A 24,997-nucleotide genomic window follows, 5' to 3' on the forward strand; every position below is an offset into this window, starting at 1 on the left:
AACAATATATATGCCTCTTACATACTGAATCGTATATTCTACTTCATTTTGGTGAACCATAGACCTTATATTTTTTGGTTTTTAAATTCTAATTTAAATCCATTTATCATTTCAAAATAGATCTCAATAATATTCAACAAAATGAAGCTCTTACCTTCCTGGAACATATCTTGTCATAGAAATACTTCCTCTGAACCTCAGAAAGGACGGAGAAAATGCCCCTTACAAAATAGAATGAGCTTTTCTTTCCTGGTCATGCCTTCAACTTACTGGATGAGGCTAAACCCAGTTTACTAAGGCACTCAGTCTACTGAGCCAAACTATCTTATCCCAAACCAAAGAGTGCCCAGCTATCTGAACTGAAACTTAAAATTAATAATCAAGACACCCATTTCTATGTATGTCCTCCTCCAATCACTTCCTCACACTGGCTCAAGGCACCTTCATCTCTTTTACTTATTAATAAACATGATCGATTATTAATTAATAAATGATAATTATTAGTTAATAATTATTATTATAATTATTAATGAAATGGTCATTATTAATGATACATGATCAATCAGCCTCTGGCTCTGTCCTCCTCTAGTGTACCTTCTATAAAGTACCATTTTAGAGAAAATATTCCAGAAGCTTCAATCATGTTATAGAATAGAGCCCCCCCAAGGTCCTCAACTTAGCACATAAATCCCATCATTGTTTGCCCCCCAACCTTCTTATGTAGTTTACCTTTCTCTTCGCCCTCATGTCATGCATGCAACTATAAGCCTTGCAGAGTTCATAAGAGGTGCCGCACCATTTCACACAATGATGGATTTGCACATCCTTTCCCCCGGATTCATACTGATTCTTCTTCAAATCCGGCTACTTCTCTGCTGTGAAACTTTCCAAGTTCTCATGAGGTGTAGAAAACCTTACCTACATGTCCCTACTCCTCACCTACTCATCTTAACCTGTCTTGAATATATTAGTGGCTCCTTACTGAAAAGAGAAGCTTCTGAGGGAAGAGTCTGTTTGGATGTTCCAGTTGTTTGACACCCGCCTCCTACATGGCTGGTGATTTGATTATTATTGAAAGAATTTCTCTTACTTTCTCTCTGTCTCTCTGTCTCTCTCTGTGTGTGTCTCTCTCTCTAACACATACACACACAAACACGCTATGATTAAATCAAATAACATTCATTCAACTGTATTCAGCATAGGAATGTATAATTTGCCACTAACAATTATGATTTCCAAGCATTAATAATCATTATCCAACATACACTCAAACATCAAATAATGTAAAAGTAATGTTTATGCCACCTGGTGGTCAAACCGAAAATGTTATTTAAAGTCATTTCATAATTCTGTTTTTAATAATACTTTTTTATATTTTTTGAAATTATAAGATAATTACATTTTATTTATAAGATAACTACATCTTGTAGTTATACTATAATTACATTTCCCTTCCTCTTTCTAATCCTCCTCATGATCCCTCCTTCTCAAATTTATGGCCTCTTTATATATGGATTCCTGAAAATAAAAATACAACCTGCTTAGTCCATGTTATCTGTCTTTAAATGATCTCAAGGCTGATCACTTGGTAGAGAGTAATCAATTTGGGAGCTCTTAATGACAGTGTTTCAATTAAAAGCAATTGTTTGTTTCTTGCTTTAGGAATATATATTTTAGCATATGACAAAGCATATTTGAGAAATGCTGATAATAAGGTTTCAGTTGTATTTTATCCAAGCACATCACCATTCTAACTTTAAATATACCAAAGAGAGATATCATATACATGAAAATATAACCAAATGGTGTGATTTCTCTTGGCTAAACTGTCTTTTCTGAAGAGAAATAAAACAAAATGTGTATTTGTAGGCCGACTTTGTCCTAGGCAATTAAATACCACAATTCCTCATGCCTTCAAGTGCTCATTCTCTGGGATTTGCTCATTGTTTCTTTCCTACAACATCTTCTAGATCCCCAAAGGACTTTCTTTACTGTTGCACTGTTTTATCTGTGGTTTTCTCCATTTATTTCCCTTCCTGAATATCTCCATCATGAAGCCTCAAGGAATTATTCAACTAAAGAGTCTCAAGTCTGTATCTCTAATCCCAACACATTCTCAACTAATTAGTCTTCTTTGTCTGTTATTTTCTCTGTTTTTAAATGATGACAACATTTTAATAAGTTATTTATTACAAAATAATTATTAGTATTCTATTGAACATGTTTTAAAAATAGCTATTTCATATATCATATGATACCATGAATAAATGAATACATAAATAAATATTTAAGATATCTAGGTAAACTAAAGAATTTGTAAAATTTGATCAGACAGTAGAGTAAACAAATTTACATGAGTGTTCACCATGCTGAAATCCCTGGGTGTGACCATCAGAACTAAAATAACTGAACAAATGCCTAATAGGAAATAACTTTAAGAAGTATTTACTGTGGTTCAGTTTGAGATGATGTAAGCGGTTACAGAATTGAAGGTATTATGGAAGAACTAGGTTTTCCTAAGTAGAAGGATCATAAAAATACTCACTCATATTTAAGTGGGCCAAAAAGTAAAACCATAAATCTCAAAGCCAGCCCAGCCATGATTAACTTACTCTCATGGGGCCGACCACTCAAAGGATCTACAGCCTCTCACGTCAATGTCATCAACAAAGTATTAAGAAATCAAACACAAGAACTATGAGTAACATTTTATATTCAAGTCACATTTTGGGTATTATCTCAACAAGATTGACCTCTTCACTTAAAACCTCCCTAGTCCAAAGGAAATTAGCACCTCCCCTTATACTTAAGGCTTACATCAGTGCTATCCCTCTGAGTCCAATGTTGGAAACCTGAGAATCTACTTTGTGAGCCTTATACACTAATACATATTAATCTTGTCTATCTTTCCGTTCCTTGAAGTTTTAAAGTCTGTTCAGTCTATTCCCATTTCTGAAGGTTCTCTTGCATTAAACATTCTATGTGAATTGCTCTCTCGGGCCTCTCAAAATCTCTTTAGATGTCATTTCTTCAAAATTTCCTTCTCTAACAATTGTAACCTAAGGAAGCCTCCAGATGAATCTTTGTCCTATCTTCCTGTTTCGGTCCCCCAGTCTGTCGCTGTCACTTCATGACCACTTCCCACTGGTAATTTTGTTCTTCATCTTTAAGAATGCTCTAAGAAAGACCCAGATTTCCTGGCCTATTGCTATATCTCAGACCATGTAATTCTGAGTAAATGCTAAGCAACATTAAACAAATAAAACCCTGTTGTATACCACAGCCTCTTTTATTGTCATGCTCATGAGATTATATGTAAAGAGCAGGGCTATGTCAGAGAAGTTTCTGTCTCCTGCCCAATTACTCTGCCTAAATAACTTATCACTCAGATAACATAAAGGATACCTTAAAGAAAATATACTTCTTGCAAAATGTATAACATAGGTCAAATAAATGTTAGGGTACTCTTCAATTTTCATGCTAGGAAACCCACAAGGCTCCTCACGAACAACTGCTTGCCCTGGTGTCATGCATCCTTTAGAAAGGGCCCACCCTGGTTTTCCATTTTTCTCTACAACACCCATTATTCTCTGCTCTATGACAAAGTAAACTTAAACAGTTTTCAATTAGATTTTTATATTTATCTTTAGATGGTATGGGAAGTCCTTCTATCTATGTGTTGCTTTTATTTTTTAATGAATAAAGAACTGCTTTGAGCCTAAGGCATGGAAGAAGAGAACTAGGCAGGGAATGTAGGTTGTATGCTGGGAGGAAGAAAGGCGGAGTCAGAGAGAAGCCATGGAGTCGCTGGAGACAGATGCTGGGAGTTCTACCTGGTAAGCCACAGCCACATGGTGATATACAGATTAATAGAAATGAGTTAAATTAAAATGTAAGAGCTAGCCAATAAAAAGTTAGAGCTAATAGGCCAAGCAATGTTTTTAAATAATATAGTTTCTGCCTGATTATTTTGGGTCTAAGCTAGCCGAGCGGCCTGGAGAAACAAATTACTCTTGCTCCAACATTTACACTGCTCCTTCCTGCCTAAAACACCTCAGTACACAGAGTCGTCTAGAAGTAACCTCTTCATGCTCTTTATTTAAAAATATCTAGCATAGTGAAATCTTTCAGCCATTTCAATATCTCCCTAACTTACATCGTAAAGGTAATACACTACAATTGTAGAGCAACAATTGAGTAATTGACAGGCACTCAATATTTCCATGGGGAAGATATCCAACTTGTATCTCAAATAAACATTTCAGGAGTATCTCTTATTTATATCAAATATAATAGTTTTACCTTCACAGACACAGAATTAAAGAAAATATATAGGTCTCAAAATGCACTTTTGTTCTTTGTTCCCAAATGCATGGATTTAGAATGTTTTACCTGTTTCTTACTAGATGCTAAATCTCTATTATAGTAAGAGGCCACTTGTTTGTTTCCAGCTGGTCAGCCACAAAATAATCACACAGAAACTATATTAATTACATCACTGATTGGCCAATCACTTTAGCGTATTGCTAGCTAGCTACCTCTTACGTCTTAATTTAACTCACTTCCATTAGTTTATATTTTACAATGAGGCTCATGGCCTACTGGCAAAGTTCCAGCTGGCAGCTCATGTTCTTCCCCTCTGGTGGCTAAGTGGAGTCTCTATACTCTGCCTTGCTTCTCCCAGCATTCAGTTTAATTATCCCCACCTAGCTCTACTCTTTTGCCCTATCATAGGGCAAAACAGTTACTTTTTTAACCAACCGAAATTCACAGCGTACAAGAAGTTATTCTGAAACAGCTTTTTTCTCTAATGGTCACGCTTACATGCAGAAGAGAGTTGCTTGAAGCCTTTTAAAACCCAGTACAGTCAGCTCAAACTCTATGCCAAATATACTAGACTTTCTAAGCATGGGGCCAAAAGTCAGTGTTTTTGAAGCTCTTGAGTGGTTAAAATGGGAGAATCATTGCTGTTTATTAATTTATATTTATTGCACTAATTTTGGTGAGAACAATGACTTCTGTCTTTTCTGTGTCAATGCAAACATTTTCATGACTCCCAGAATGCCTTCCTACTTTCTCTCATTGTGTTTATCTGTTGTTGAATAATTCCAAGCTCAGTTAGCAGCTCCCTTTTCTCCCTTGCAAAAGTAGAAGCTTTACTAGTCTAGCTGTCAATTACACCTAGGCCTAAGTCATTATTATTTCCTTCATGATTTTATAGCAACAATGCAATCCATACAGAAGTGATAGCAAGAAGTTTAAAACTCCTAGTTAATTTAACCAAATGATTTCTCCATTGTCACAAAAATGCTACTCACCGAAAACAGCCCCACATAAGTTGAACAACTGCTTCCTCCTTGATTATCATCATAGTCCCAATATTCCGTTCCACAGTCAGTCTGTTTTATGTTTATTTACTGAGCATTCTTTTTTCAAGACAAGTGAGTGGACTTTTCTTTGAAGAGTTGGCTCAGCCACCTCCTTCTGGGGCTCAGTGCCCATCCAGTCTAACATTTCTATTCTTTTCCACTCTTGCCAATTCAACACCAAGGCTGTTTTAATCTCTTCTATATTTTTAACAGACTGTGATATCTTGATAATTGCTTCAAGTTATTGTCTGTGAATAGAAATTTTATTACTTTTGTTTTGTCACTAAATAAACTGCAGAAATAAGAGTTGTATTGAATAAAATATGAACTGATCAATTAATGTAACCAGTTCAAGATATCTTGCCTCTCTAACAAGACAAGAACTCCTAATGAGTAAACAGGCAGTTTCTTCCTTTCTAGTCTTCAAAATCAAGCACCACACTAAGAGAACACAACATGTTCAAGTACCTGATGATCATTTCCATGATTTTAGTAGATTGTCAGTATTTCTGAATTTAACAGTATTGAGAAATATTATAACCTACTTTGAGTGTTTCCATAAACTTTCAGTCCATTAACACCTTAATTAAATTGTCAACTTACTATATCATATTTAAAAGCACAAAAGATCTCTGTAATTTTAATCCACATCCTATTTCATCATCCATCAATTATACTCTCTAAATCATGTCCATATTGTTGGAAGACATTGTAGAAAGGTCGATCTACAGTTGTAGGCTTTGTCTCTGTTGATCCTGATTGCCTCGTGCAATTCATGCATATTTTATTAATGTATACCTACTTAGATGAAACAGAGAGGAATACTAATTAGAAAAAGTACCAGACTGGGCTGCCTGCCTGAATATAAACCCATTCTGACTAGAGTATTTTTACAATCTATTGTGGATAGTTAGTGGTTTTGGAGATTGGTATAGTTTCAAGGTATTATTTTCTTTCACACTCCATATATTGAAACCTGTCTATAAAATGTAAGCCTTGTTAAAAAGCCATCAAAAAGTTGTAGTGAAACACTACAATACTATATTATTTTCCTAAAACCTTACTAATAATCACAGGTACTAAGCTAATTATTTTGTATTAGGGAAATCCAACAAAATTCAGGCAATCTTGGTTACTACTTTATTTTGACATCATTACATTTAGTATGGCTACAGGGGGCAACTCCACCTTCCTGTTCTCCTTCAGAAGGAGCTATTAGCTCCTATTCTAAACTAATGACATCTCAGACTGTCTCTCGGTAACTGTTAAACTTACATCTTAAAATAATCTGGTGTCTCCAATGAAACAATCTTGCAGCCTTAAATTACAGAAAACAATTATAAAACCATCTTTAATCTTCACTTTTAGTGACTACTGAGAGTGTTTTCTACAAGCGATGACAATCATGATAAAACTCACAATACACACCCTAACTGTCTTTAAGAACCCTGATTATTTACCTATTGTTACTCCTGAGTACTGAGCACTCCTGTGAAGTCTATTAACCCAGGTGAGAGTAGACTGCCCTGAACCCATGCTATCCCCTGAGAGATCAAAATTGGCATGTGTATCTAGAATTACTCTCACTTTTATGTAAATACTGCATTCACTGCAAGAGACATCCAACAATGTATTTTCCAGTATCAAAAAGAAATGGAAAAGATATTGGCTCATTAAGTTGTCTTCCTTTCTCTTTTTTTGTATGAAGTATTTTCAGACCTTCTAAGTAATAAAAGCTAAATCACATAGGCAGCCATCACTGTAGAAAGAAAAATAATTCTGTCTCAAGCTGGGCCTGATGTACCTGTAATCCAGTACTGGAGGGGCTGGGGCAGGATGTGTTTTAGTTGAAAGGCAGCCTGTGCTTGACAGAATTTGCATGTCAGAACAAAAGAAAGTGTCTCTGTTCTAATCCCCCCTTTAAGGAGGCTTTTCTTTCTCTTCTTATGGCCAGGAGGCTAGTCAATAAACTACATTATTTTTGTTTCATAATGCACTAATATGGAATCTTTTCACTGATTTGCTGGCTTCTACATCTGTTCAATTTTTTTTTTTTGTTGCTGTGTTAAACATCATGGCCAAAAGCAAGAGAAAAGGCTTGTCTAGCTTACAGATTATGTACAGTCCATCATTGATGGAAGCCGAGGCAGGAACCTGGAGGTAAGAACTTCAGCAGAGCCCGAGGAGGAATGTTGCTTACTGCCTTGCTTCCTCTGGTTCAGCTACCTTTCCTTTTGTAGCTCAGGCCCACCTGTCTTAAGATGGTACTACCCCAGACAGGTTCAGATTTCCTACATAAGTTTTCAGTCAAGACAACACCACACACACCTGACTACAAGTCAGTTTGATGGAGGCAGTTCCTCAACTGAGATTCCTTCTTTCTGGGCATGGCGAGACGTGTATGAAGTTCACAAAAGCTAACCTGCACAATCTATTCCTTGTCCAATTTGACACACAAACAGCAGTTTCAATTTTGACTGTATTTTAGAATAACCCAAAGATTATGGAAAATGAAATGCTCTGATGCTTTAGTCCAATCCCTCACCTCTAGATCCTGTTGTTACTCCCGGGAATCAGGTGATTCTAGCATCGTAGCCAAGGCTGAATAGCCCATGCATACCAACACTAAAGCGACAAAGACCTTCAGAAATACGTCTAAAATAAAAACAAATTTATGAAATAAAAACTACAAATCTCTTTGTGGTTATGCAGTTTTTGGAGTGTGAGGATCTCCTCATGGGAACTCATGATTACTAATGTAGACTTGCTGGTGCAGAGGGTCTGGACTGATTTGTCATTTGCTGCTAAGTGGCATAAAAGAGCACTTCAGCTTGCCGTTGCTGTGTTCACAATCCGAAACCCACCCTCCCCTCCGTCCCCCTCACTACCTCTCTCTACAGATCACGCCTCCAGCTACCCCTGTGCTGTCGCTCTAGTTCTGTTGCACAGCCACATAAAGCAGCCCACCACTACGGCCTGACAACTGCTCAGAAATTGTAAATATGATGAGAGGCTTCACGGTTCACTGAATAAGAACGAATCAAATGAGGTCAAACATTCATACAATACACAGGTAGAAGCATCTCAGAGTCACTGAGAGAAGAGTAAATTCATAACCAAATTAGGTATTAAAATATGCAAACCACAATCTAATTTGTATGAAGTAGGTCAAAGAATGGGGGCATTCTGTTAAAAATACTACTTTACAGAAAGAAATGGGCAAATTACACTAAATTCCAGGGTTAATGGTATTTGTTATCCGAAAAACAATGGGCAAAAGCAAGATGCCTAAAGCCTACATATTCTGCTTTAATTACAAATTAGAACATTTTAAATATTATAAAATATGTAGAAGGAGCAGAATCATTTAAATTTTCATCAGTCATCTTTCACCAAGACACATCAGTCAACATAAAATTCAAACTCGCTCTATGAATTACAATTTAATTTACATTGAAAAATTCACAAAGCTTCATGAAAATAATTTCTATTATTTCACAATTATTAGCTTGATTTGAAATTATACTTTAACTAGTCCCAAAAATACTTTGAACAGCAAACCTATCTCTAAGATCTCACTGAATCTAAAACCATGGGAAAGCAGAAAAACAACTCAGTTGATTTTCATATGAATTTAACTTAAATAATAAAGAGGTATTTTTAAAACCAGAACTTTGAGAATATAAAAACCCAGATATCAGTGAACAATCTCTTCCCTATATATTTTACATCACAAACAAAGGCAGAAATACTTTGAATGTATTAAAGATGTATAAGCAGTATTTATCTTAACCTGAGAAAAAGTGGATGCTGAAAACAACAGCCATCGACTTTCTCCAGATTAACTGATGATGTGAAACAACAGGTTTTTCACTGACTAAGAACATCTCACACTACCCTAATGTCTCCTTTAGCAAGCCAATATCTCTAGACATCCCTGTGAAGTATTCTCAGCTGACTGTGTTCCACGTATACCAAAATGTGCTACTGTATGTACTGTTCTTAGAAATATATCAACATCTTTTATTTTTAGGTCAGTTACTTCATTATGTCCTGAAATATAATGTAAGCACATGTTGTACAGTTCTGGATCTGTGATGTGAAATTTATGTGTTAAAATTGTTTTTCTTCAATTGTCTGCAAATTTCTGATATTCATTCATAGCAACATATTTATTTTTATCTTAGTTAACTTGCACTTTTCAAATGATTATTATAGTTTCATCCGATTTAATATTCGCATAGGTTGCCAGTATGAAATATGCAGAATTCCTTCATAATTATGCTTTCCTGACAAAATGTCTTTAAAATTGATATAAGAAGCAGATACTCAATACTGCCTCGCTCTTCCTATCCCACACAGCTTACATCCAGAACCCTCCCCCCTTCTGCTTCCCTTCTCTCTTCGGGCACATAACATCAACCATCTCAGCCTGTCTGGGCACTGGGGCCGAATCCTGAGGGTAACCAGGCAAGCGGGAGCTCCTTTGTTTCAATAGCCTGCCTGCAGCAAGCAAGGTAGGCACTTTGTTTACGAGCTACCCAACCAGCATGGAGATCTGATGTGGGTGCCAGGAGAGACATCACTCAAGCACCAGGAGAGCCATCACTGGGGAGTGCCATCACTGGGAAGGTACATCAGTAGGCAAGGAGACCTGATCCTGTAAAAGAAGATACATAGAGGAGCATTTGGAGGAAGAGATGAGCAGGCACCAATGCAAGAATTCACCCAACAATCTGAAAAGCAACGTGAAACCTCCAGAACCCAGCGACCTCACAACAGGAGGACATGAACACCTTAAACAAGAAGAAGTAGAAAAAATTAACTTTATGAAAATGATTGACGGCCTTAAACAACATGTAAAAAATGCCCTTATAGAAATGGGTGAGAAGTATAACAGAAAGTTTGAAGAATTGAATAAATCAGTGAATGATACCCTGGGAAACCAAGGAAAAACAATCAAACATATAATGGTAACAGTTCAAGACTTGAAAACTGAAATGGAGGCAAAGAAGAAAACACAAACAGAGGGCCAGCTGGACATGGAAAATCTAGGTAAACGAATAGAGACTACAGAAACAAGCATAACCAACAGAATACAAGAGATAGAAGAAAGAATCTCAGATTCTGAAGATACCATAGAGAAAATAAACGCACTGATCAAAGAAAACAGCAAGTCCAACAAACTCTCACCAGAAAACATTCAGGAAATATGGGACACACACACACACACACAAAAAAAAGACCAACACCTAAGAATAATAGGAGTAGAAGAAGGAGAAGAAGTGCAGCTCAATGGTCCAGAAAATATATTTAATAAAATTATAGAAGAAAACTTTCCAAACCTAAAGCAAGATATACCTATGAAGGTTCAAGAAGCATACAGAACACTGAATAGGCTGGATCAAAAAAAGAAAAACATCCCCTCGCCATATAATAATCAAAACACAAAGCATACATAATAAGGAAAGAATATTAAGAGCTGCAAAGGAAAAAGGCCAAATTACTTATAAAGGTAAACCTATCAGACTTACACCTGACTTCTCTATGGAAACCATGAAAGCCAGAAGGTCCTGGATAGATGTACTTCAGAAACTAAGAGACCATGGATGCAAGCCCAGACTACTATACCCAGCCAAGCTTTCGTTCACTATAAATGGAGAAAACAAAATTTTCCAGGATAAAAACAAATTTAAACAATACGTAGCCACAAATCCAGCCTTACAAAAAGTAATAGGAGGAAAATCACTAACCAAGGAGTCCAACAATGACCACAATAACTCAGACATCTAGAGACCCTTCACCAGCGCAACTCAAAGAAGGGAAACATACAAACTCTACTACTAAAAAAGTGACCGGAGTTAACAACCACTGGTCATTAATATCACTTAATGTCAATGGACTCAACTCACCTACAAAAAGGCAGAGGCTAAGAGATTGGATACGAAAACAGGATCCAACATTCTGCTGTCTACAAGAAACACACCTCAACCACAAAGACAGGCACCTACTCAGACTAAAGGGCTGGGAAAAGGCTTATCAAGCAAATGGACCTAAGAAACAAGCATTTGTGGCCATACTAATCTCTAATAAAGTAGACTTCAAACTTAAATTAATCAGAAGAGATGGAGAGGGACATTTTATACTCAAAACAGGAACAATTCATCAGGATGAAGTCTCAATCCTAAATATCTCTGCCTCTAATATAAAAGCACCCACTTATGTAAAAGGAACATTACTGAAACTCAAGGCAGCCATCAAACCGCACACACTAATAGTACGAGACTTCAACACTCCTCTCTCACCAATGGACAGGTCAATTAGACAGAAAACTAACAGAGAAATAAGAGAATTAATGGAGGTAATGAATCAAATGGACTTCACAGACATCTATAGAATATCCCACCCAAATAGGAAAGAATATACCTTCTTCTCTGCAGCTCATGGAACCTTCTCGAAAATTGACCACATACACAATAACAAAGCAAACTTCCAGAGTTACAAAAAAAATATTAGTAACCACCTGTGTCTTATCAGATCACCATGGATAGAATTCAACAAACTCATGGAAACTGAACAGTCAACTACTGAACCATACCTGGATTAAGGAAGAAATAAAGAATGAAGTTAAAGTCTTCCTTGAATTCAATGAAAATAAAGAAACAACATGCTCAAACGTATGGGACACTATGAAAGCAGTCCTAAGAGGAAAGTTCATAGCAGTAAGTGCCCACTTAAAGAAAACAGAGAAAGCTCACATTGGAGACTTAACAGCCCACCTGAAAGCTCTAGAAAAAAAGAAGCTGACTCACCTAGGAGGAGTAGAAGACTGGAAATAATCAAACTGAGGGCTGAAATCAACAAAATAGAAACACAGAAAACAATACAAAGCATCAATGAAACAAAAAGCTGGTTCCTGGAGAAAATCAACAAGATTGATAAACCCCTATCCAAACTAATCAAACGGCAGAGAGAGAATATGCAAATTAATAAGATCAGAAATGAAAAGGGGACATAACCAAAGACACAGAGGAAATTCAGAGAACCATTAGATCTTACTACAAAAGCCTGTATGCCACAAAACTGGAAAGTGTAAATGAAACGGACACTTTTTTAGATAAATACCATATACCAAAGTTAAACCAGGACCAGGTGAACAATCTAAATAGACCTGTTAGTCGCGAAGAATTAGAAGCTGTTATCAAAAACCTCCCTACCAAAGAAAGCCCAGGACCAGATGGTTTCAATGCGGAATTCTACCAGAACTTCCAAGGAGACCTAACACCTATACTCCTTAATGTATTTCACAATATAGAAACAGAAGAGTCATTGCCAAATTCCTTTTAAAAAGCTACAGTTACTCTGATACCAAAACCACACAAAGACTCAACCAAGAAAGTGAATGAAAGGCCAATCTCATTCATGAACATCGATGCAAAAATCCTCAACAAAATACTGGCAAACCAAATCCAAGAACACATTAGAAAAATTATCCACTATGATCAAGTAGGCTTCATTCCAGAGATGCAGAGCTGGTTCAACATATGAAAATTTATCAATGTAATCCAGCATATAAATAAACTCAAAGGAAAAAACAGTATGATTGTTTCATTAGATGCTGAAAAAGCATTTGACAAAATTCAACATCCCTTTATGATAAAAGTCTTGGAGAGATTAAGGATACAAGGGTCATACCTAAATATAATAAAAGCTATATACAGCAAGCCGACAGCTAACAACAAATTAAACGGAGGGAATCTCAAAGCCATCCCACTAAAATCAGGCACACAACAAGGCTGTCCACTCTCTCCATATCTCTTCAATATAGTGCTTGAAGTTCTAGCAATAGCAATAAGACAACATAAAGGGGCCAAGGGAATTCGAATTGGAAAGAAAGAAGTTGAACTTTCGTTATTTGCAGATGATATAATAGTGTACATAATCGACCCCAAAAACTCCACCAAAGAACTCCTACAGCTGATAAACACCTTTAGTAATGTGGCAGGATACAAGATCAACTCCAAAAAATCAGTCGCCCTCTTATACACAAAGGATATGGAAGCAGAGAGGGAAATCAGAGAAGCATCACCTTTCATGATAGCCACAAAGAGCATAAAATATCTTGGGGTAACTCTAACCAAGGAAGTGAAAGATCTATTTGACAAGAACTTTAAGGCATTGAAGAAAGAAACTGAAGAGGATACCAGAAAAGGGAAGGATCTCCCTTGCTCTTGGATTGGGAGGATCAACATAGTAAAAATGACAATTCTACCAAAGGCAATTTATAGATTCAATGCAATCCCCATCAAGGTCCCATCAAAATTCTTCACAGACCTTGTGAGGACAATAATAAACTTTATATGAAAAAACAAAAAAACCCAGGAGAGCCAAAATAATCGTATACTATAAAGGAACTGCTGGAGGCATTACCATCCCTGACTTCAAACTCTATTACAGAGCTACAGTAATGAAAACAGCGTGGTACTGACAAAAACAGAGAAGTCGACCAATGGAATTGTATAGACGACCAGGTTTTTAATCCACAAACCTATGAACACCTCATTTCCGATAAAGGAGCTAAAAGTATACAATGGAAGAAAGAAAGCATCTTCAACAAATGGTGCAGGCACAACTGGATGTTAACCTGTAGAAGAATGAAAATAGACCCATATCTATCACCATGCACAAAACTCAACTCCAAATGGATTAAAGAACACAATATCAATCTGAACACATTGAACCTTATAGAAGAGAAAGTGGGAAGTACCCTACAACAGATGGGCACAGGAGATCACTTCCTATGTATAACCCCAGCAGTACAGACATTAAGGGCAACATTGAATAAATGGGACCTACTGAAACTGAGAAGCTTCTGTAAAGCAAAGGACACTGTCACTAAGACAAAAAGGCAACCTACTGACTGGGAGAAGATGTTCACCAACCCAGCAACTGACATAGGTCTGATCTCCAAAATATATAAATAACTCAAGAAACTAGACCATAAAAGGCTAAGCAACCCAATTATAAAATGGGGCACTGAGCTGAACAGAGAATTCTCAACAGAAGAAGTTCAAATGGCCAAAAGACACTTAAGGTCATGCTCAACCTCTTTAGTGATCAGGGAAATGCAAATCAAAACAACTTTGAGATATCATCTTACACCTCTCAGAATGGCTAAAATCAAAAACACCAATGATAGCCTTTGCTGGAGAGGTTGTGGAGGAGGGGGTACCCTCATCCATTGCTGGTGGGAATGCAAACTTGTGCAACCAGTTTGGAAATCAGTGTGGGGGTTTCTCAGGAAATTCGGGATCAACCTACCCCTGGACCCAGCAATACCACTCTTGGAAATATACCCAAGAGATGCCCTATCATATGACAAAAGCATTTGTGCAACTATGTTCATAGCAGCATTATTTGTAATAGCCAGAACCTGGAAACAATCTAGATGTCCTTCATTGGAAGAATGGATGAAGAAAGTGTGGAATATATACACATTAGAGTACTACTCAGCGGTAAAAACCAATGACTTCTCAAATTTTGCATGCAAATGGATGGAAATAGAAAACACTATCCTGAGTGAGGTAACCCAGACCCAAAAAGATGAACATGGGTTGTACTCACTCATAATTGGTTTCTAGCCATAAATAAAGGTCACTGAGTCTATAATTTGTGATCCTAAAGAAGCTAAATAAGAAGGTGAACCCAAAGAAAAACATATAGTTATCCTCCTGGATATGGGAAGTAGACAAGATTGCCGGGCAAAAAATTGGGATCTTGGGGGTGGAGCTGGGATGGGGTAAGGGGAGATGGGGAAAGAAAAGTGAGAAGGGGAGGATGGGGGGAACTTGGGGAAATGGGATGATTGGGATAAAGGAAGGTTGGATAGGGGAGCAGGGAAACACATATCTTAGTTAAGGCGCCACCTTAGGGTTGGCAAGAGACTTGAACCTAGAGTAGCTCCCAGGTCCCCAGGGCGATGTCCCCAGTTAGTTCCTTGGGCAGCTGAGGATAGGGAACCTGAAATGACCCTATCCTATAGCCATACTGATGAATATCTTGCATATCACCATAGAACCTTCATTTGGCGATGGATGGAGATAGAGACAGAGACCCACACTGGAGCACTAGACTGAGCTCCTAAGGTCCCAATGAGGAACGGAAGGAGGGAGAACATAAGCAAGGAAGTCAGGACCACGAGGGGTGCACCCACCCACGGAGACAGTGGGGCTGATCTATTGGGAGCTCACCAAGGCCAGCTGGACTGTGACTGAAAAATCATTGGATAAAACCGGACTCTCTGTGATGGAGGAAGGTCATTGGCTAATAAAGGAACTGCCCTGGCCCATTTTATTGGTTAGAGGATAGGTGGGAGGAGTAACCAGAACAGGATACTGGGAAGAAGAGGAAGTGAGCTCAGAGACTCCACAGCTCTCTCAGGAGCAGACGCCTGAGAGAGATGCCATGCCCCGCTCCTGGCATGAAGGTTCCACCCAGGATGGACTAGGCTAGAATCTTCCTGGTAAGACCGGTTCTCACATATTATTAGAGATGGGTAGATCGGGATGTGAGAATTAGCCTGTAAGTGCTAGAGCTAAAGGGCCAAGCAGTGCTTAAAGAATACAGTGTCCCTGTAATTATTTCAGGGCATAAGCTAGCCGAGCAGGCGGCTGGGGTGCTGGGAATGCAGCCCCGCTGCTCCTATTACTACATCTCTGAACATGGCAGACAATGAGGGCTGATGAGAAGCCAAGGAAAATAGCACGGGGTTTTGATCCTACTTCATGTTCTGGCTTTGTGGGAGCCTAGCCATTTTGGATGTTCACCTTCCTAGACCTGGGTGGAGGGGGGAGGACCTTGGACTTTCCACAGGGCAGGGAACCCTGACTGCTCTTTGGACCAGAGAGGGAGGGGGAGAGGAGTGGGAGGAGGGGGAGGGAAATGGGAGGCAGGGAGGAGGTGGAAATTCTTTTTTTTTTTTGAATAATAAAAAAGAAGCAGATACTCTTTTGAGGGGAAACGAAAAATGCTGCCTTATCCAAGGGTACTTTTTACACCATAAACTGGGGTATTTTAGTAGACCTCAAACAGTATAGGTCTTTACTGAAGATGAGGGCAATGAGGATGTGTGAAGAGAAAGGGGGAAGACTAACAAAAGCAGAAGTCATCCTGGAAAAGAAGCAACTATATTCTATCCCTGGATTCTTATTATGTTTGTACATGCATCTCACTTACCAATATGGAATGCTATCAAACACCATCACTAAAGTCAAGTTCATGCTACTGTTTGTTTGCTGGCTTGCTTTCTCTTAACTCTGATGCTGTAAAAAGACTCCAAATGAACCCTGAATTCTGGAACTGCAGGCTCAGTATTTTTGCGTGGTATTTAAAATGCTCCAAGGCCTGCTGCCCTTTTCAGTTAGTGCATGCATGCAGGTATTTTGCCAGGCAGTAATTAGGTTTCTATAGGTTCATTTCTGGTCAAATTTTAGATTATGTCTCATGAATGCATATTTCAATTTTATTTCTTTAAACCAGTAGTGCTGAGACTTCAGCCCCCATCATGAACATCTAAGAGTGGTTAAATTATGGGTGGCTGAGTATCCAGAGTTGCTCATTCAGTTTTTGGGTAGGATCAGCATTTTCCTTTTCCAACCACTTCCCAACTGATGTTGCTGACTTAAAGAAAGATCATAATGGTCCCTGAAATGTGGGCCCTTCCATGGGGCTCAGGAAACCCCTTCCTGCTTCTCCTCATTTTTATTATGCATTCAAGTAGTAGGCTACCTAGGACTCTTTTATTAATCACATTCCTTCAATATCTTCCATTTTGTTGTCTTCTGATCTTTCTGCCTACCTTCACACAGTCCCCAAGTAGCGTATTTATTTCCTGTTCCTTTCAAGCAAGCTCACTATAATAAAAGGAGATGTCTTAGCCTTGCCAGTCACAACAAGAACATCCAGACTGTCTGAAGATGGACAGAAATTGAGACTCAGGTCCACCCTATTAGCTCTATTTTCTAATTTTGTTTTTGCTTTGAGAATGAGAATGACAATATACTATATATTTCCAGAGACTCTGAAATGAGTTTTGTTCACTGAATATCCAATTTATTCTAAAAAATATTAATGTCAGGCTCTAAGGACAAAATATTAAATTCAGAATCATTGCATATTTAAATTTCTAATATAGCCTTAATTTTATAAACAGAGAAACACAGGGCATTTACAAAGCACATATACAATATGTCAAAAGCTAAAACTAACGGTAAATATAAGAAAGAAATAAAATTTGTTTTAGGTTTAGGGGTATAGCTAAGAAATAGTACATACCCTTAACATACATGAGACCATGAGTTCAATTTCTAGAACCAAATTAATAATGGTAATAATAATAATGAGAAATATTTGTTATTGATTGAACTAACAAAAAATCACATTGAGCAAACATCTAAGAGAATGAAAATATTCTAAACAATTTTAGTTTCTGTATCTATCAAAGAAGAGAAGTTGGTATTGTCATTGTTCATTTATTCTGATCTGATTAAACTCCCATGGAGGTAGGAGTCCAGAGACTCATTCTACCCACAGGATCTTTAGCAAGATGGTAGACTTACTCTCCGTGCCTTTATGTATTGCTACAAAGGCTAGGAATATCTTAAGAAAAAAACAAAACCCAGACAATGAACAGGATAGGATTTTACAAATATCAACATGTAAACATACATTTATTCTACAATTTTTTCTATGAATACTCATTCATCAGCCCTGAAAAGGCAGGTGCTGTGCTAAAAACCGGATTATCTGATGATGAATATCAACACAGTTCCTGCAAGCATGGTTCAGATTCCACAAGGAAGACAGAATTAAACATTTAAAATTTACCTTACATATACTCTGAAAATACGAACTATGAGACTCATAGCATGAAAATATAATTTAGTCTAGAGAGACCATCAGAAGAAGTAGAATACTGAAACTGTATCAGAAAAAAATGAAGAGTATATAGGCAGACAAAAAGGAGAGGGAGGAAATAAACAATGAGTGTATATGCTTAGAAAGAAAACAAAAGGAAGACAGTATGGAAGTGAAAAACTTCCCCGTGCCACAGTACAGAATGTGAAGGAACCCAAACTCAGGAGGCTCCTCAGAAATGAAGAACAAAAGACTTGTGAACAATGATTTTTAGCATCCTCTACCTCTTAAAAGTTCACTAACAAGAACTGCTCCATCCACAGAGCCATGTCATCAGGATGCGGGCTCATCTCAGCCTCACAGGTTTTCATCCTGCCCATGTTAGCTAAGGACTACCACAGTCCTAAAACCATCTTTTGGCTTGGCAGAGTGCACACAAGAAACAAGAGATTGCGTAAAAAGGATTTCCTATCTCTCATGGGCCTCTAGCTCTTCATCCAAAGACATGGATCCTCCCAAGTGCTTTCTGACATACATTGTCCAAAACTGTACCCCACAAAACGTCTATCAAAACTCTCAAAAGCAGGCTTGAGCCTGTGATGGGCCAACCCACTGGAAATAAGAATGTCTTCCAAATAAAATGAAGAACTCTAAAGAAGAAAGGAGGTGCTTACTGAGTAGAGAGTTGTGTCTGGTATAACTCGCCAAGAAGGCTGAGACAGATGCCACAAGGTATTCAGGATTTCTCCTCTTCTGTCCCCCTCCCTCACTTGTTCCTTTCTTCACTTCCTTCTTTACTGAACAATTCATTGAAACAAAAACATGGCATAATTCTAAAATCAGATTATATTCATCCCTTCTTTAGGATAGCTCCTTAAGGAATAAAATCCATAGTAAGAAGGTTAAGACAATAAATCAGAATAGAGAAATATCTGAGCTCCTAAGACTCTGTGTAAACCATTCCAGTTCTGCTTTATTTACTTCTAGACTGTTCCACTGGTTCAACAGACAGTTGTTTCTGTAAATTACATCCCACAGCCTCCCAATCTTTCAAAAAGTGTTTCACTCAGCATCTATTGATAGCCTCTAAATGCTTAAGAATAGTTACAATGATAAGGAAAAACTGAAAACTCCAGAAAGAAACATTTAATGTAAATGTGTCTCTACTATGTTTTGATTGCTAGGAGTAGCTCTTGCAGAGCAAGTCATGACGTTCTTTCAAATTCTCTATCTTTAAACAACGACTAAGTTCTTTTGCTTCCCTGTCACTCTAATGACACCATTTGCTTTATTTTCATCTCCCCTATAACAGTGACTTAATTTCAGTACATACTCAGTTATTCCTAGTTTTTAAGTTGGAGATAACAGATGGAAGAACACACCACTTCCAAACATCTGCCCCAAAACACAGTACATACCACTTCTGCTGCAAGGAAAACTTATTTTAAATATATGATTTTTGAAAAATTTCTCTCACAGGCACTCTAAGTGAAAAATATAAAACAAGGTATCACCCAGACCCTTACTCACAAACAACATGCACCCTAGGTCACTGCTACAAATGGATTTTGGATGACAAGGAATATTGTTGATAGCATAGAAGCTTATGATTGGCGTAATTCAATATTTTTGCATTTTTTTTACATTTTGCCATTATATGAATTCTATAACTTCAAGGAAGAAAGAGAACAATTGATTATGTTTGTTATGTTTTTTCCCACTGGGCATACACAAACAGTTCACTGTCATAAAGAATTAGATGGAGAAAAAATATGGCTGGCTATTAATATGATATTGCTATTTTTGTTTTATACAGTGAGATTTTAATATCTAGATACTAAGTCATCATGTTTTCCACATACTAAATCATCATGTTATCTACACAATTCCTCCAAGTTAGTGTGTCCCCATTGCCCACTGCATGCATGTGCTCAACACGCTGGCACGCACAAATATGAAAAAGCCTCCTTGCCTTGCAAACCTTTGAAATGTTAGAACCAAACATCCCTTGCCTACCCTCACAGGTCAGTTATCCCTGTAACTCTTAAAAATTATTACAATTACTTAAATTATATAAAAATTCTAAATATATGATTATGGTTCCTACCTGCTTGCCTGCTCCGAGTTTTCTGATCATCTATCTAGGTAACGCCTACATTTACCAAGTGTAGCTTCTACTCACACAAGCGTACACTCAATATTTATCCTACAAATTTCTGTTCACACAGAAAGTACCGCAATCCATATGATAAACTGGGATGGAAATTTCAATATTCTTAAAATCACACTTAGGCAGTCTCTGAACTCATTCCCAATAAACACCACAAGTATCCATTTTTGAAACCATCTGCCCTTTAAGGTTTGATTATCTTCAACAAGATGTTTTCATCTGTTTTTCTATTATTTAACTAAAAACCATAGACTTATAATACATAAAGAATATAGGTTTATTCAGCTAATACTTTAAGAGATCTTGGCTAAGGCGTCACATTTGGTAACAACTTTTCTTGAGGCTGGGAACTCCCTGCATATTACAGAGTAGAGAATCAGTAGGCAAGAGAATTCGGAAGACAAAGTCCAACTAGTCATTAATAACAGACCCAGTCTGATAATAATTCATTAACATACTACTCAAGTCTCCTTCTAGAGGTACCAATGGGCCACACCTCTCAATAGTTCAAACTAAGGATTACATTTTAACATGAATTCGAATCATGGGCTTTGGCGAAAGCTTATAAAATTAGCCTTCCTATCTCCAGGGACTACAATGTTCCACATCCACTAACCAAATACCTATTGAACACCTGTATAGTATTATGATTTAGGCTGGAAAAATCCAAGATGCCTCCCGCTCAATGAACTTAGATGCTAGATCAGGAGAAAAGGTGACAACCAAGCAAACTTTCCACAGAATGACTCATGAGAGATGAAATTCAACCAGCATGATCAGCCTTAAAGATATCATTAGGAAATACTGAAGGAAAAACACAGACAGAATATCAGAGAAGATAGCAGAGTCACCCCCCAAAAAAAGAACCTTCAATGATACAAGTAGTTAATAATGGGGGGGAGTGAATAATATGGAGAGGAAAAGATGAGAAGAAGTGACATCAACTATGGGACACTATGAAAAGTTTTCATTTAACACGGAACAAATGTAGATGTCAGGGAAGAGCTTTACACAACGAAGTAACAAGATCTAATTTATAACGAGATCTGACTTACATATTTTTTCCCATTACCAAATTGTTTGCACATCATTCTTGTGCTTCACAAAGTCCCTGAATGAAGTGAATCAGGTGACGCATGTTCCAGTTTGTTCAAGAGAATCCTGGTTTCCTTGTACTGTCTAGAGTAATAGATTCCCCTCTAACGTTCACAAGAGTCTTAGTGGAGACATTTACATGTTGAACTTAATGATAAAGAATACAATACACATTCCTTAATTGCTATGTAGAGCCTTTCTGAACTTTCTAAGTCAATTCTCCTTTCTTCTTGTCATGTCCGACTTGCTTACAAGGGTTTTGATTACTCCCAAATGCAGTGGGCTTCTGGAGGGATATGCATTCTCTAATTCTCCCTCTCTTATACTTCTGCCAATTGCTAGATTCCCTGCAACAATTTCATTGACAAGTATATATACATACTTGGAGGACCAGACCTCCGAAACCTTCAAAGAAATGAACCAGGATGAATGCTTTTTTGGCATTTTGTCATTCTCTCTATTGTAATACATCACAACTGGGTTAATTTTAGGTTATTTTCCCCCCTAAAATGGTAGGTGATCATGAGAGAAAATAAAACCTCATCGTGTACATTTTGAGGCATAAATTATTCACCAGGGTTGATACTTTATAAATGACAGCTATTATATAAAAGAAAAATATAACAGAATTTAAGAATGAGATTTTAAAATGAATTTCTTCAGTCAACCTCAAACTTTTGTCACTGAGTGGTAGAACACTTGAACTAAGATACGCAATGCCCTGGGTTCAATACTCATTACCACAATAACAGTAACAAACAAGCATTTTCTCAGCTGGTCGACTAGTCTAATGTGGCTCTATTCATTAGAAGGTGACACTAGCTTGTGATGATTAAACTAAAAACAAAACAAACAAACAAAGACAAAATAACAAAAATTATATGAGGCTGAAAGGAGAAATAAGCATTCTCAGGTTTTTATAATAAATATCTAGCCAATTACGGTAACAATAGGTTTATAAACTACTGAAAAGTGATTTTACATACCATTCTTAAACAATCCTGAGGAAATCCGACTCAGGAAAAGTTGTTGACGTAATTGTAGAACTTCGGCTTCTAAAGCTTCAACTTTCGATTTCCCTTTGGAGTCCCGCTGGGTCACCAGGATGGCCAGCTGTTCTGCGTATTCTCGGCTGCTTCTGTCTGCTGGTTTGGAGTGGATGATTGCCAATGCCAGCGCCAGTTTGGACGTTTTCAAATACCATGTCTGGACATCCATCTTGGCTTTTGTCCCTATCACATAATGAAAAAAAGTTACATTTCCTTTTAACTTTCACAGAGTGTTTTATTTGAACAAAATTGATCTTCCAGAATAGTGCTAATTAAAAAGTTCATAATATAAATTGGCTCCAAGTAAAAGAAACAACATTCTCAAGAATTTTAAAAAAAATGAGGCCTCATGAGTTTTCCCCATCCACTTTTGTATGTCTGTTATTGTCCTTCTTCAACTCATGCTTAATACATCACATTAGGGAGGCATTATGGGTGTAGCTTCTGACATTACTAGGAAAGACATTCTCAGAGTCCTCAACTAGACAGAAAGAAGTACAGCAAAGTAAGGAATACAGAGCGCGGAAGAAACAGTTTTCCCCAGGGAAGAATACAACAATTGGTTATCCAATCCAAATGGTCAGCCCTGAAAACATACATATGAAGAACATTATATAGTCTGAGCAGGTTGTATTTAGCAATAAGTATAAACATATGCATATATGCATGCAACAATAGACTACAAATTTAAAAGAGAGCAGGGGAGGGGTAATATGAGAAGTTCTGGAGGGAGTAAAGGGAAGGGGAAACCAATGTAATTCTATTATAATCTCAAATAAGCAACCAAAAGTTTTTCAAATATTTGCATTGTGGAAATTGTTTGATCCTGCACTTCCAACTATTCCAATTGCTGCCTTTAGTAGATGTCTCCAAACCGTTAACATTTCAGTCTTGCAATATGAATACATTGAAAGGGAGAGCATGATGCACAATTGACCTTAGCTTAATTAATTAGCTTAATCATCGTCTCCAGTCAAGGGTAAGCACATTGTGACTTCCACCATATTTTACTGGATTACCACGGAGGATTTGAACATAAAACATAAAAATGTTTATTGTGAAGTTAAAAGTAGTTGCTCATGCCGGCATTTTCCACTTTCATCGTGCACATTCAGCCAATGTCACATCATAGCCATTTGAATAAAATCTTGAACCTATTTTGAAGATGTACAGATTGTTTTCCTTGTTACTGCTTAATGACATGTGACAACTTGGCATAGTGTTCACATGTTGAGGTATCACAGGAATGTGTGCGTAGATTACATGCTAATAGCAAACCATTTTATATGAAGGACATATACATTTAAATATCTTTTTTCTTATAAAAGAAAACATTTAATTGTGGTGTCTCACTTCCAGTTTCAGAGGTTCAGTAAATTATAATCATGGCGGGGAGAATGGCAGCATGTAGGCAGACATAGTGCTGGCTACATGTTCTTTTTTAAATTTTTTTTCTTTATATTGGAGGAGATCCTCGAACTCATTTCCCCAAAGATCAGAGACAACCACGCAGTGTTTCAGAACATTTTGACTATCTGGTTACCACACCGATCCTACAGTAATAATTTCAAATTATATCCTATAATTTACTAACATCAATTTTTCAGGCCTATCCTTCACTACAGTAGGACCACACTGCACAAGTTCTTTCCCATTCAAATCTCTGCTAATAATTTTAACCAATTATGGTGCCCTAACTCTCTCATAGCTGCCTCAGGCCTGTCTGTTTATCCTTTCTGGACAACCCATGAACCATTAATACAGTGCACTCTTTTTTTTGTTTTGTTTTATTGTTGTGCTGTTGCTTTTAATGCTTTTGCTTTTCTTTTATTTTTATTTTTTAAAACAATCTTTTTCATACCCATCTCAGTTCCCCCTTTCTCCCCTCCTCCCACTCCCCCCATTTTCTACCCACCCCACCCCACAATAACTCCTTAGAGGCTTCCTATGAAGGGTCAACGAAGTCTGTCACATCACACTGAGGCAGGAGCAAGGACTTCCTCACTGTAAACATGGTGTGTACTCATTCATAAGTGAATACCAGACATGAATCAAAGGATAACCACCCTACAACCCACAACCCCAGAGAAGCTAGGTAACAAGGAGGACCCTAAGAGAGAGATGCATGGATCCCCTGGAAGGAGAACTAGGCAGTGCACTTTCAAAATGACCTGATATTGAATCAAACTTCTCAGACTTACCCCCACCCACAACCTCATGCACCTATCTGATATCCTGCCATCAGGAAGGAAAATGGCACACTGTGACGAGTCCCCTAATTGTGAAAGTGCATGGGAAAACCAGAACTAATATTGGGTATCTTCTTTATCAATTCCCCACTAATCTCTCTCACCTACCCAAAAATCTTACCCATTAGTTAAACAAGCTAACCATTAGAG

General features: G+C 37.5%; 1 protein-coding gene across 1 annotated transcript in view; it reads right to left on the reverse strand.

Moving 5' to 3' along the window:
* Mei4 (meiotic double-stranded break formation protein 4) overlaps window positions 1-24,997 on the reverse strand; it is a 158,951-nt gene that overhangs the window by 108,365 nt on the left and 25,589 nt on the right. Inside the window, exon 2 of the mRNA XM_041679717.1 lies at window positions 22,536-22,781. Within this exon, the coding sequence (XP_041535651.1) occupies window positions 22,536-22,767 (232 nt within the window). The 5' untranslated portion in view covers window positions 22,768-22,781. The remainder of the gene's footprint in view (window positions 1-22,535; window positions 22,782-24,997) is intronic.

This window comes from Microtus oregoni, unplaced genomic scaffold (genome assembly GCF_018167655.1).
Source record: "Microtus oregoni isolate MIOR12 unplaced genomic scaffold, Mior012 000032F_ref0000030, whole genome shotgun sequence".
Taxonomy (NCBI): domain Eukaryota; kingdom Metazoa; phylum Chordata; class Mammalia; order Rodentia; family Cricetidae; genus Microtus; species Microtus oregoni.